This window comes from Haemorhous mexicanus, chromosome 23 (genome assembly GCF_027477595.1).
Source record: "Haemorhous mexicanus isolate bHaeMex1 chromosome 23, bHaeMex1.pri, whole genome shotgun sequence".
NCBI lineage: Eukaryota > Metazoa > Chordata > Aves > Passeriformes > Fringillidae > Haemorhous > Haemorhous mexicanus.
The window spans coordinates 2,206,507-2,220,961 of NC_082363.1; the positions used below are offsets into that span (position 1 = coordinate 2,206,507).

The following is a 14,455-nucleotide window of genomic DNA, read 5'->3' on the forward strand; positions in this document are numbered from 1 at the left end:
ATTAGCAGCGTTTTTGCGACTGCTGAGTGCTCAGGCCAGCTGAAATTGCCTGGAAAAGGTTCAGAGTTGCCCCAAAGAGCACTGTGTGCTCTTTCCTTTATCCTGCTGCGTGCCACGGGCTTCCTGGCTGCAAAGTGAGTTGTCTCCCTAAATCCACTGTCCTCGGAGCGTGTAATCCATATTAGCCTCGCTCGGTGACAGTGCCCCTGCTCTGCCCGGCCCCGGTGGCCACGGCAGCGTTATTAATGCACTTTGTGGGCACAAAGCTAATCTGGATTAACTTGTTTGCTGACTTAAAAGGATTGGTTTGTGAGCAGCTGCCCAGATCTGCAGCCTCTGCTTTCCCTGCAGCAGCGTTCCGTGCCCGCGGGCGGGATTCCAGCCTTACAGCCAAGCTACGAATCGTCAGTTCCAAAAACTCTGAACTATCACCTAAAATCCCACAGGATGACAGTGAGCTGAGGTGGAGGGAACAGGAGTTTGGGCAGTGGGGAAGGAGCAGGCAGGACTCACCAAGCCCTTCTTGAGGGATGAGTGATTTGCTGGTTTTTGTGGGAAGACGTCACCGCCCAGGCACGAGTCAGTGCTGCCATCAAAGCTCTGTCTGGGGCTCGCTCTCGCTTCCAGGAATTATTAGAACTGTCCCAGAAGTTCTCACAGGGAGCGCAAACGGACAAGGAGGGGAATTCTAAGCAGCTGGAGGTCAACCTGTCTGTTCTCAGTCCTGAAAGGAGGAATGGCAGAAGTGCTTGATAAGGAATAATGAATGGAAGGCTCTGCCGTGGGGAGGGAGTGCCTAGCAGGGATCACACCGCTGAGAATAAACTGTGTGGATGGGCTGTCGCTTTTCCAGAGGGTTTGACTGGAGCTGCAGGACGTGAAACATCAATAATGCTGGGTGTTTAGGGGCAGAAATCCTCCGTGTTTGGGTTTTTTTGGGTGATGTTCACAGGAGTCACCGAGCTGTTTTATATATGAACCTGCGAGGTCGTAGCAGGGCGATGAGTCACGGGGTGAAATCACTGCCCACAGTAGGAAAAAGATGTCAGGAGGCTCAGGAATGCAGAAACGGAAAAGCAGCAAAGGAATGCCGACCGTTGTGCCAGGGATATTGATCCTTTGCTGGAGGAGTGACTAATTTTAAGCACTGATTTATGGTTTTTGTTTCCAAGGAGCCTGGGGTTGGTGGCACCACTGGGATGAGTAATTACAGCAATTTGTGGGTTTGACGAACCCATTGGGAGCGGTGAGGGCTGGAATGTTTGTTTTACAGGATGGGCTGCTCCTGGGGCAGAGCTGCAGCTCCTCCCAGCACCCAGCCTTGCTCAATATCCCCGGATTTTTGGCTGCACCTAGGCTCTGCGCTGCAAGGAGCAGGACAGTGGCACTTTAGGGAGTGAGGAGATAGAGGTGGAGATGGGAAAGCTGGGGGCGTTGACCTGGAGGAGGCTCCAGGGAGAGCTCAGAGCCCCTTCCAGTGCCTAAAGGGGCTCCAGGAGAGCTGGAGAGAGATGTGGTGGGACAAGGGCTGGAGGGACAGGACGCAGGGAATGGCTTCCCACTGCCAGAGGGCAGGGCTGGATGGAGTATTGGGCAGGAATTGTTCCCTGTGAGGGTGGGCAGGCCCTGGCACAGGGTGCCCAGAGCAGCTGTGGCTGCCCCTGGGTCCCTGGCAGTGTCCAACACCAAGGGCTGTCACCCTTCAACCCAAGAACCATGTGGGAATGGGATTTACAGCCCAGCCAGCTCCTTCCCATCTCTCCAGTGGGAAATACAACCCTTGAACTGGGATGAGTGAATTTATTTCATGTTCTCCAAGGGTCAGAAATCAATGTTCTTCAACAATGGTGAAGGGAATGTGCTTTCCATTTGGTTTCCCTCCCCAGTCAGCTCTGCTCTGGCTATCGGCCGCTCTGGGTGAAAATCTCTGATGGTTCATTGCTCAGGGTAGGGCAGTCAGGAGTGTGCTCAGAGCCAGAACTCTGCTCTCCCTGAGCATCAGTGTCTTCAAACATCAGAATCACTGATTCCTTTCCAAAAATAAGCCACTTCTGCAGTGCTGAAACTCTGAGGATCACTGAATTTTGCTGGGACTTAAGAAAACCCCAGCTAAATCCATTCAGTGTTTTCCACCCAAAGAAACCCTAAAACCATCAGGGACGTGCACAATTTCCCTCTGATTTATTCTACACCTGATAGAAACTATGTATAAACATATCATGGAATCACAGAATATCCTGAGCTGGATCCACAAGAATCATCAGAGTCCAGAGCAGTCCCAACAATCCCACTGTGGAATTCCCACAGGCTGGAATAAACTGCAGTCTTTCATTGTGCTTGCTTTTTCCCCTCAAGCTGCTCTGCCTTCCTTATTTTCAGCTGCTTAAAATGACTCTAAAAAGAAGTAGGAGAGCACAATCTCAGTGATTTTGCTGTGGGGGGGTTATTCCACACGGAGTCTTACAGGAAACTCAGAATTCTGCCCAGCTTCCAAGGCAGCAAGCCATCCCTGCTCCATCTTTCAGTTCCCTCTTGCCAGAGGTACCTCGGTGCTGCAGACCCTTCCATGGGATTTGTTTCGCTGCAGAGCTTGTTTTGGGGCCAAGAGCTCTTGGGTGTCTCTGAGGGGTTGTCAAACGTGGTGTTCCCTCCCTGTTCCCCATCTGGCTGCCTCCTCCTTTCCCACCGGGAGCAGAGGGAATGCCCCTGGATGGTGCTGTGTTTTAGTGGGGCTCTTTAAATGAGATGGGTGAAATCCTGAGAAGAGAACAAAGCCCAGGGCTGGGTGCACAGAGTGGTCTGCGAGCTGTGTGATCTGGCTCGGGGCAGGTCAGAGAGCTCAGTGCCTTAATCACAGCTAAGCTCATTAATTACAGGCCTCTAAGGCAGTTTTCTCTGCACTTTGAGGAGCAGCTCTGTCTGAGGGATAATCCCCTTGGGAAGGTTCTTGCTGGAGCTTCACCCTGCTCAGGGATGGCCTGTGCTTCCGGGGAGCTGGGGCAGCCTGGCTGCTGTTCTCCAGGGAGGAAAGAGCCTGATCTGGGGGTGGGACACCGGCAGTGACAAGGGCTGTGGGGACAGCATTGACAGGGCTGTGGGGCACATAGCAGTGACAGCAGCTGTGGGTAACACAGCAGTGACAGGGGCTCTGGGGCACAGGGCAGTGACAAGGGCTGTGGGGACAGCAGTGACAGGGCTGTGGGGCACACAGCAGTGATCACACACAGTGACAGGGCTGTGGGGACAGCAGTCACAAGGGCTGGGGGGCACAGGGCAGTGACAGGATCTGTGGGCACACAGCAGTGGCAGTGCTGTGGGGACAGCAGTGATAGGGCTGTGCTCTCTTGCAGGTGCGTGTTACTACGACCCCAACCAGTCCATGTACGTGTTCGGGGGCTGCACCCAGAGCAGCTGCAACGCCGCCTTCAACGACCTCTGGAGACTGGACCTCAACAGCAAGGAGTGGATCCGGCCCCTGGCTTCAGGTGAGCCCTGCAGCTCCCCCATGCCCCTCCCTCCTCCCCAGGGCTCAGGTTCCGTGGTTCTGGGTGTGTCTGAGCCTTATCCCACGGGGTTTGTGCTGCATCCTGGAGAAATGTGGGGTTTGTGGCAGAGTCTGAGTCCTCAGCACTGCCTTGGGGGGGTTCTGGGGAGCAGCTGGTCCCTGTCGTGCCGGGTAAGGGACATTCCCTGCAGCCACCAGAGCCTTCAGTGATGAGGCTGAGAAAATGAGGATTGTTCAGCCTGGGGAAGGCTGAGAGAGTTGGGATTGTTGAATTGGGGAAGGCTGAGTTGGGATTGTTCATGCTGCAGTGGGCTGAGAAGGGTGTGATGATTGTTCAGCCTGGAGTAGGCTGAGAAATTGGGATTGTTCAGCCTGGAGAGGAGAAGCTCCAGGGAGAGCTCAGAGCCCCTTCCAGTGCCTAAAGGGGCGCCAGGAGAGCTGGAGAGGGACTGGGGACAAGGGCTGGAGGGACAGGACACAGGAAATGGCTTCCCACTGCCAGAGGGCAGGGCTGGATGGAGTATTGGGCAGGAATTGTTCCCTGTGAGGGTGGGCAGGCCCTGGCACAGGGTGCCCAGAGCAGCTGTGGCTGCCCCTGGGTCCCTGGCAGAGTCCAAGGCCAGGCTGGAGCACCCTGAGATAGTGAAGGTGTCCCTGCCCATGTCAGGGGGTGGCACTGGGTGTGTTTAAGGTCCCATTCCATGATTCCATGGTGAGAGTCATTGTCCCAAAGCTGAGATTTTCTTTGCTCATTCCAGTGGCTCCCACTCCAGGTATTTTGGGGGGGTGGAGCAGACAAGCCCGTGCAGGTGGGAGAGCGTGGGAAAGCAGGTTCATTCCTGCTGTCCAGGCACCATCAGCTGAGCAGGAAAACACCACAGATTATTTCCCACACTGGTTTTTGTGCTGGAAATGTCACCCACAGCAGTTTGGTTTTTTCCTTTTAATTTCTGAATTCCACTAAAATAACTTTAAGGAAAGCAGAAGAACTGGGGGAGGCTCCTGGGGCAGGGGGAGAAATCAGTGTTAGAGCAGCTGTTTTGGCAGGAGGAAGGAGAAAAGGAGCTCAGCATCCACCAGCATTCCTTGCTGGGCACAGAATTCCCTGTCATGTGCTCAGATATTGTTTAACGTGTTTTCTTGTCTGGCAATTGAAGTCCTCCAAAATCCAGGGAATAAGGAGACAGAGGTGAAGATGGATATAGAGGGAGATGGGAAAGCTGGGGGCGTTCCCCTGGAGAAGGAGCCAGGGTGGCCTCAGAGCCCCTTGCAGTGCCTGAAGGGGCTCTAGAAGAGCTGGAGAGGAACTAGAGTCAAGTCCCAAGTGCTGGTGTCCCCTGGAAATTTCCAGCTTTGAACACCTCCCTTGGTACTTGGACATCCACCCACACTTCCTTGGTGTTCTGGTTTTGTGTCACACAGCCCCTGTGGGACTCCCACAGGGGAGAATTAGGGAGTTAAGGATTTAAACGGGGGAGAACAAACCCCAGTCTTCCAAACGGGCTCCTGCCATCTGTCCTGCCCTGCTGGGGCTGGAGAAGGGAGGATGCACAGCTCCTGGGCTCTGCAGAGCTCGCTCTGCCCCAGGCCATGGATTCCTGCAGCCTGGGGAGCTCTGTACTGTCTCCAGTGCTCCATGGAGCCCATCGCTGCCCTGTCCCCAGTGCCCCACGGAGCCCATTCCTACCCTGTCCCCAGTGCCCCACGGAGCCCATCCCTACTGTGTCCCCAGTGCCCCATGGAGCCCATCCCTACTGTGTCCCCAGTGCCCCATGGAGCCCATCCCTACCCTGTCCCCAGTGCCCCATGGAGCCCATCCCTGCTCTGTCCCCAGTGCCCCACGGAGCCCATTCCTGCTGTCCCCAGTGCCCCACGGAGCCCATCGCTGCCCTGTCCCCAGTGCCCCACGGAGCCCATTCCTACCCTGTCCCCAGTGCCCCATGGAGCCCATCCCTGCTCTGTCCCCAGTGCCCCACGGAGCCCATCCCTACTGTGTCCCCAGTGCCCCATGGAGCCCATCCCTGCTCTGTCCCCAGTGCCCCACGGAGCCCATCCCTACTGTGTCCCCAGTGCCCCACGGAGCCCATCCCTGCTGTCCCCAGTGCCCCACGGAGCCCATCCCAGCTCTGTCCCCAGTGCCCCACGGAGCCCATCCCTGCTCTGTCCCCAGTGCCCCACAGAGCCCATCCCTGCCCTGTCCCCAGTGCCCCACGGAGCCCATCCCAGAGCCCATCGCGGCGTTCCCGGAGAACGGCTCTGTGGGAATGCGTGGCGGGGCTGGGTCCCACGGGAAGATCCCCCGAGGAGATGTTCCTGCACGCTGTCATGGGCGAGATGGAATCAGCTGAAACTGGAGGCTGGGCCCAGGGAGCGCTCTGGTTCCTGCTTTTCCAAAGGGATGAGTCAGCCCCGGTGGGATCCCACAGCTTCCGCTCTTCCTTTGGGTGTCCCGAACTGGGGGTGGCACTGCCTGCCTGGGAAAGGAGAGCCTGGAGGGGGCAGAGCTTTGAAATGCTGGGATGTAAATAAGGCAGGAGAGGGCTTTTTAAAAGAAAAACCGAAGAGTTGATGTTGATTGATCACCACTCATTGTGTGTGCAGGCTAATTGCTGTGGAGGAGTTCCCACACCTGCCCCACAGACTCCAGAACTCTGGGATGAGACCCTGGCTCTTCCCCAAGGCCAGGGCTTGCTCGGAGAGATTCCCTCACGTTCCACGTGTGCCCTCATTCAGCATCTTCTCTAATGAGCCCTGGGCAGGGAATGGAAGCTCAATGTCTTGGGCACAACTTCATCCCTTCCCAAGAGGCTTTTCCAGGAGAAGACACCCTTCTGTTGTTGTTGTTGCTGTTTGTTCCTACCTGTTTTCATCCGGGTTTTCTGGCTCCCGGGCATGAGATGACATCAGAGCTGGATAATTCCCCTCCAGCCCGAGCTGCTTCATCTGGGAGTAAATATTTAGCCTTCAAAGAAATAATTGGCTTGGGTTTCTTTTGTCTCAGAGACGGAGGAGGGAGATAATTACTTCAAAAAACCCTAATTTTTGAGGTTTCAAAGTATTTTTTTGCTTAGATCTGAAACAATGCCTTTGACGTGTGACTGATGGGGCTGGAGCAGCACAAGAGAGTTGGTGCCTGGCTCTTCTGGAGAGCTTTTGGTGGGGTTGGAAGCTCTGGAAAGGAGGGTGGCAGGCAGCAGGATCTCTATTTTCGGGAGGTGCCTCCTAGCTCTTCTCCCTGGAGCTCTCCTGGCCATTGTGGAGCTGCTCCCACCCTTCCCATCCCACGCAGGATCTGCTGGAGCAGGATCAGGATAATTAGCAGCCCCACGTGTGGGACGCTGCAGTGCTGTCCCAGGGTAGGTGGTCCCTGGCAGGTAGGGGCCTTTTCCATGTGGGGGAGGTGCTTTCCCTGCCCTCACTTGCACTGTTAGCCTGGGCAGTTGTTGGAATTTGAGCCCATCTGTGCTCAGGGCATCCTGGTGGAGGACTGGGGGTGGTTTATGCTGGAATCTCTTTATCCAGCTGGAGGCCAAGCTTCTCATCACCCCACTCCTGTGAGTCCAGCTGGAGCATGCTGGTTTCAGTGGTGAGAGTCCCTGGTGCTCCCCAAAAATGGGCTGAACAGCCAGGAAAGAAACCAAACCCCAGCTGAAACTGAGAGTTGCAGAACATTCAGTACCTGGAGGGGCTCCAAGAATGCTGGAGATGGACTTTGGACAAGGGCCTGGAATGCCAGAGGGCAGGGTCAGATGGGATATTGGGAAGGAATTGTTCCCTGTGAGGGGGATGAGGCCCTGGCACAGATTGGAAGTGTCCAAGGCCAGGCTGGACAGGGCTTGTAGCACCCTGGGACAGTGGGAGGTGTCCCTGCCCACGGTGGGGCTGGGACTGGATAGGCTTTAAGGCCCTTCCAACCCAGAGCATTCCATGATTCCATGACTTCATGCAATGGGAGCTGCAGCAGGTTGTGGTGAGGCCTTTGCTGATGCCTGGTTTCATCCCTGGATCTGCTGCCCTGCTGGCAAGGAGGGTTTGTGCTGCTCCCATGCAGGTCTGTAGAACCCTCCTGGTGAGCTCCCACCCTCCCTGTGCAGGGGAAGCTGCTGGAGGCTCCCAGAGGAGCCCCAGGTGCTTTGGCACCATCTGAGCCTCCTGTCCACCCATCCTGCTGGGACAACTCACAGGCAGAATGGGGAGTGTCCCCAAGCAGGCTCCTGCTGCCCTGCCTGGGCTGCTCCAGGCTGTGTCCCTAAAGGCTTTGTCACTCCTGGGCTCCTTGGTTCCAGTTCCTGAGTCCTGCACTTGGCCTCGCTCGGCCAGAACCACACCAGAAAATGCCTTTTTGAATTAGGGAGGAAAGGCCAGGAGCTCTGCTCTCCCTGAGGCTCATGGCACAGAGGTGAAAAGCTTTTCCCTTTAAAACTGAGCCTGTCATGTGTATAAAGCCAGGAATGGTGCTGGAATGACCAGGGCTTTGCAGGGAGAGGCATTGCTGCAGGAAATGCACATCCTGTTTTATCATCCCCCTTCTGCTCCCACCTGGGCAGGCAGGAGGGCTGCGAGGGGCCTTGTCCCTCCTGTCCCTGTGTGTTTTCCCTCTGCCAGGCCAGGATATCCCTTTCTGATCCCACAGGGGTTCAGGAGCCCCAAGGCTCCCCTTTTCCTGTTGCTGGGAGGAGGCTCCTGCTGTTGCTGCTGCCCTGGGCCACCCTGCCCCGGCACGGGCACCTCCCCAGGACCTCTCTCCCTCTCTCCTGCTGTTTCCTGACCCTGCAGTCACAGTGGGGAGATGGGAAAGCTTCTCATCACCTTCCTCAGGATTTGGGGATCAAACCAAGCTTGGAAGCAGAGCTCCTCCATGAGGCTTTGATCCCCTCTGCCCTCAGTGTCAGTCCATGGCTGATCCTCCCTCCTGCTCCAGCCTGGAGTTTGTGCCTAAACCTCCTGGATCGCCTTAGCAGGAGGCAGTAAAACCCCTCTGCCAGCAGCTCCTCCTGGCTCAGCTCTTCCCCCAGCCCCCTGCATGCCATGCCGGGAGTGGGAGGATCAGTTTCCCTTTGTGACTGAGGGGAAGGTGCCTTTGATGGTGTTGTGTCAACAAAAGCAACAGCCCGAAGGAGGCAGGAGAGGCTCGGCAGAGACTCCTGGTGTCAGATGTGGTCCTGGTGGAGAAACCTCCAGTCGCTCCTGGAGCAGAGAAGTTTGGCTTTGACAAAGCTGTGCAAAAACCTTGCCCCAGGCTGAAAAGCCCAGCCTTGTTCTCATCTGCCCCTTCTAAAAAACAGCAGCAAGTTTTCAAAACAATTTTCCGAACAGTTGCTGGAGTTTCACAGTGCTGAATTCTTCAGCTGGGATCTCCTCAGCTCTGGGAGCTTTGTGGAGCTGAAGGAGACACGGGGAAGGACTGAGTGGGCTTCCCGAGGAGGGGGGTGGTGCTGGATCTCACAGGATCCCACAGGATCCTAAAGGATCCAGCTGTGCACAGCCACTCCGGCACTCGGGGAATGAATCCCACTGGGACAGGAATAGGGCTGTCCAAGGGCTCGGGGGAATCTGAGGAATTATCAGAGGTGTGGGAATAGTGGGGAGCTCCTCATGTGTGGATTTAAACCCTCTGTGACTGCAGATTGTGTTCAGGGTCATGTTTTGCATCAGCTGTGTCCAGTCCTGGACCCCTCAGTTCAGGAAGGACCTGGAGTGCCTGGAGTGTGTCCAGGGAGGGGAACAGAACTAAGGAAGGGTCTGGAACCCCAGGAGCAGCTGAGGGAGCTGGAAAGGGGCTCAGCCTGGAGAAAAGGAGGCACAGGGGGGCCCTTGTGGCTCTGCACAACTCCTGACAGGAGGGGACAGCCGGGGGGGTCGGCCTCTGCTCCCAGGGAACAGGGACAGGAGGAGAGGGAAAGGCCTCAGGCTGGGCCAGGGGAGGCTCAGGGTGGACATCAGCAGGAATTTCTGCATGGAAAGGGTGGTCAAGCCTTGGCAAGGGCTGCCCAGGGAGGTTTGGAGTGTCTATCCCTGGAGGTGTCCAGGGAAGGCCTGGATTGTGGCACTTGCTGGGCTGGGGACAAGGAGAGCAGTAAGCACAGGTTGGACTTGATGGTCCTGGGGGCTTTTCCAACCTCAAGGATTCTGGGATTCTTTTTCCTGCAGAGCAGTAACTGAGGTGCTCTGCCCTAACCCCAAACTGCAGCTCTGTTCCCCTTGCAGTCACTTCCCTCACAGGGGATCCCTGCCTTGCTTTGGGCATTAAAACCCCCCGAAATCCTGACCTCACCAAAACTCTGTCTGCAGTATACCCTTGGGGTCCCCTGGCCTCTGAGCTCCCCATGGGGCCCACGGCCCCACGTGACTGAGGGCAAAGCTCCGTTTTATGAAAGGCTCAGGATCACCTTGAGCCCCCCCAGCTGTGTCCCTGTTGGCCTCCTGGGAGTCTGGGGCATCCAGGAGCTGATTCCTGGCAAGGAACAACCTTTCTAATTATGGCTGAGTGCCTGAGCCTCCAAAGTGGAGCAGGTTAATGGGCTGGATGGAAATCCCTCGTGCTGTGAGTGGTCTTGGTGAGCCTGGAAGAGAGGAAAGCTTTTTCCAGCTCTTTTCCTCATCTGGGTGGTTTTCTCCTCGTTGCCCTTTGAGTTTGGCAGCAGTAGGGCCCATTCCTGTCTCTGCAGAGCTGAAACATTCTGTGTTATCCTCCAAAAATCCATGGCTTTCCCGCCACCACCCAAAAGCTCTTGGAGTCTTCAAGCTTGGAGTGACTTGACACCTTTGGAAGCTCAGCTTTAAATCAGTGAGCCTCCTGCCTGGAGCTTCCTTATCCTGCCCCTGATTTTTTCCTTTTCACACACCCAGCTTCCTCCTGATCACATGCCTGAATTCTTCCTCTTCTTACACACACTTCATTTCTTCCTTATCCCACCCCTCATTTCTGCCCTTCTTGGAACAGAACCAGGACTTTACAGGCTCTGTCCCGTGCCCTTTGGGGCAGAAGCTGTCCCAGCACAGATTGCTTGGAATTGCTTTCTCCAGTTTAAACATATTGATTGTTTTCCTCCTTTTTTGGACTCCCACTTTTACAAGGAGGTGAGTGAGCACTCCTGCCAAGCCTTTGACAAACAAACTGTCCAGCAGCATCCCTGGATATAGAGTTTGGACTTCATTCCTGCCCTTGCAGAGGGTGGACTGGCAGCTCTGGGGTGGGAGCAGGGCTGTTCCCAGCCCCTGGATCCATCTGATGTTCAGTTGTTCCTCTCTTTGCCTGGCTGGTTTTGCAGAATGTCTCTAATGTAATTTGTGGTTTTCAGTATGAAATATCTCAAGGGCAAGAGATGAAAAATCAACCCAAATCAAGTGAAGGGTTTTGTTGTTTTGGTTTTTTTCTGTGTCAGCTGCTACCTGGTTGGGAAGGTGCTGCTGGTTTCCAGGAGATTAATCCATGGTTTAGGTTTACAGCATACACCTCCCCTCCCTTTGATTTGCCAGGCTCGGTCCTCCTCCAGCTCGTGCCATTGCTGGCTGTGTTTAACCTCTGGAAGGGTTTTGTTGTCTGGATCCAAACCACATTCCAGTGGCATCCATCCTTGGATGGCCACCCTGCCGTGCCTGGCACGGACCAGTCCCAGGGACCGCAGGTACAAAACCCACGAGCAAACTGAGCGTGTGGTGAGCTGTTCGCAGGGATTTATCCCACAGGGGCCGTCCCTGAACCAGGCAGGAAAAGCCAAAAGATCCCTGTCTGGGATCCCTCCCTGCCTGGGGATCTGCTCCCTGCAGACAAAGGCACGTGCTTGGAGAGCCCGGCAGGGTGACTGGTCAGTGGGATGGGGAATGGGTGAGGATCACCCATCACCGCCAGGGGAAAACATCCCTGCGCCTCCCGCTCCCGAATCCCACATCTGAAATGTGGGATCCCCACATTCCTCCCTCCCCCCCACCCCGACCCTACCTGGCTGCATCCTGCCCCTCCCTCCAGCTGGCAGCGCCTTATCCTTATCAATGCCGTGTTCCCACGGCTTTTCCAGCCAAGGTCACCGAGGCAGCCCGGGGAGGGGGCAGAGGCAGCTCAGCAATTCCACTGAGGTGTGCCTGGGCCTCCAGGAATGCGGTGCCCGAGGCAGCCGGGAATGGCTTTGAAGGAGCCATGGATTACCGGCCCAGGGAGGTGGGAATGTGCCCAGGAGCAGGGCTGGCTCGGTTGGGGGAGCTGCCACGGGGCTGGCACAGGGGTTTTACCCCAGCAACCCAAAGCACTTCCCCTCTCCCATTCCATGCTCTCCGTGCACCACAGGACTTGGAAGTTCAGCCAGGTTTTATCAGTGGACAAAACGTGGGGAAAGCATTCCCGGCTGTGGGAAATGGGCTCCTCGGAGTGGGACTGGCCTGCCCGGGTCAGCAGGGCAGGGAGGCAGCGTCCGGCTGTGGCTCTCCCTCAGGGAATGATCCCTCAGCCTGCGGATGCCCTCCTGCCCTGCCTGGACAGCTCAGCCTGACGTGGCAGGAGTCCTGTGGGGAGGGAACAGAGGGGAAGGCTGAGGAGGCTGCAAGAGGAGCAGCTCGAAGGGAAGTGGGTGCTGGAGTGAGGGTCTGGATTCCCTCTTCCCTCGGTACAAATTTGGGGTCTCACCTTGTTCTACTGGCAGGGACACCTTCTACTATCCCAGGGTGCTTCGAGCCCTGTCCAGACTGGCCTTGGGCATTTCCAGTGTTGAGCAGGAATCCTTCCTAGTAGTAGTAGCAGGTACTAGTAGTAGTAGTAGTAGTAGTAGTAGTAGTACCTGGTACTCCCTCCTCCACCGTGGAAAGCTGGCACTTGGAGAACAGTTTGCATTTTAATGATCCCAAAGTGCAGGACTGTCATCCCTTTAACCTAGACAGAAGTTAGGTTGGATTTTCCAAGAGGTTTTTTTCTATCAGGATTTTTTTTTCCTTTTTCCTGACTTTTGATTTGCCAGCCCTGCAGAGAATTTAATTTCTCGCTTGTCCGAGTTTGGTTGGAGCCGAGGAATTTGCAAACTGTGGCTCAGACAAAGCATCTCCAGTTTATTTCCTTTTCAGGAAAAGGCTCAAAACCCCGGAGCCACACACAGGGTTGTTGACACTGGTGGTGTCTCACATCTCATGAATGTGTTGCACCTCAGAGGGAGCCGATCCCTCCTTCCCGAGGCGTGGGAGGCACCCAGGGGTGATGGTTTCCCTGGACACAAATTCCCTGATCGTTTCACACCCAATTATTCCGCTTTCCTGGGTCTCTGACAGGACTTGCCTCCCGGGCAGGTACCTCCCTGTCCGTTGTGGGGTCAGCGGGATAAACCCCACTATCCCACGGCTGCACTGTCAGCTGGGAGGGAAGGATCCTCCCGGGAAATTCGGGCAGGCTGTGCTGACATCTATCGGCAAGAGCTCCTTCCAAGGCAGCCCAGCCTTTGCCTTGAGGACTCAGTCCACCAGGATTACGTGTGTAATCCTCGGGATGGAGCAGGCAGCATTCCCGGGGCAGCGTAATCCACACACAGCCCCGTGTGCCTTCCAAGCCTCTCGGCATCCCTGTAGCCTGATTTTAATCTTTCCCTCAAGCATCTGCTGTAAAACTCCCTGAGAATGGGGCAGGCACGTGGAAGAACGGAGCCCTCGTTTGTGCTTGACTGCTGTCCAAAGGTGGATTTTGGTTCCTGCCATGAAATATTCAGGGAGTTTGGCGCTCAGGGCTGGAATTACTGGCATGAAGGAGAAAAGTGCTTCTCTGGCGTGGAGGGAGCAAAGTTCAGGAACTGATGGGTTGAAAATGGGAGTGAAGGGGGAGTCAGCAAGGGAGGGGAGTGCGAAGAGCTGCACTGAATTTCTCTTCCTGTGCTGGGAATTTCAGTGGGAAAATGCTGGGGTTTCAGTGAATAACTTGTCCTTGCAGCAAATACTAGGAACAGCAAAGCCCTGGCTCTTCCCAGGCTTTTTGCACTTCCTCCCTCTGAGTGCATCCAGAAGGGTTGTGGATTCCCTGTCCCCAAAAGTGTCTAAGGCCAGGCTGGACAGGCTTAGAGCAACCTGGTCCAGTGGAAGGTGTCCCTGCCCATGGCAGGGGGTGGAATGGGATGAGCTTTAAGGTCCCTTCCATCCCAAATCATCCTGGGATTCTCTGGCTGTGCCTACAGGGTGCTCTTTAGAGGATAGTTGAGGTTTGGAGCCCCGTGGTAGCTGTAACCTCACCAAATTACACAGCAGCCATTTCCTGGAACACCACTCATTTTGGGATTCTCCGAGACTGGGGCGCCTCCCTCGCGCTGCGGGAAACATCCGGGAGCGAAAAGTGCAGAGCTCAGCAGGGCTGGACACAGCCCCGCTGTCCCGCCCCGACCTCCCCCTGCAGGTACCCCCTCCTCAGGGCTGGGGAGCCCAAGCCCAATTCCCAGCTCTTCCCTCGCCTCCTGCAGGGAACATAAGTGGTGGGAGCTGCTCGGCGCTTCCTGCGAGCGCTGAGCTCTTCAGTTGCACAGGGGCTGATCTGGGGAGGTGTCAGGCTGTGAAATCACCAGAGAAGTCTGTGGGGCAGCGTCACTTCAGGGGGAACAAAAACACCAGCGTGTGGAAGCAGGGCGAGGTGGATGGTGGGGATTCCACCCACGGAGAGAGGGAACAGCGGCTTTTGCAAGAGCAGCTCCGCATGCGGGGCCAAATCCGCCTTTCCCAAAGGATGGTTGTGGAGGGTGACCTCACCCCGCAGAGCTCCCAACACCTTGGGGCACTGCTGCCAGGGAGAGGGGCAGGGTGTATCCCAGTAAAGCCTCTCCTGCAGTGTAGCGGCGGGAATTGCGGCGATCCCGTCCGGGGCTGTTGGGAGATAAGAGGCCGAGCCGGCAGCGTTCTGGCACGGTTATCTCGGCACTGTTTGCTCAATGCTGCATGAGGACATTTTTGCTAGGCATTAGCACAGAGTGACTCAGTAAATCCAGTTGCACGGGG

General features: G+C 56.0%; 1 protein-coding gene and 1 long non-coding RNA gene across 2 annotated transcripts in view; one reads left to right on the forward strand and one right to left on the reverse strand.

Annotated features, from left to right (window-relative positions):
• FBXO42 (F-box protein 42) overlaps positions 1-14,455 on the forward strand; it is a 44,118-nt gene that overhangs the window by 20,137 nt on the left and 9,526 nt on the right. Inside the window, exon 4 of the mRNA XM_059866452.1 lies at positions 3,351-3,485. Within this exon, the coding sequence (XP_059722435.1) occupies positions 3,351-3,485 (135 nt within the window). The remainder of the gene's footprint in view (positions 1-3,350; positions 3,486-14,455) is intronic.
• Positions 11,793-12,530, reverse strand: LOC132337680 (uncharacterized). The gene is made up of 2 exons (XR_009489233.1): positions 12,126-12,530; positions 11,793-12,004 (listed from the first exon to the last, which is right to left on the reverse strand). It is a non-coding gene; the product is annotated as an uncharacterized LOC132337680 (long non-coding RNA).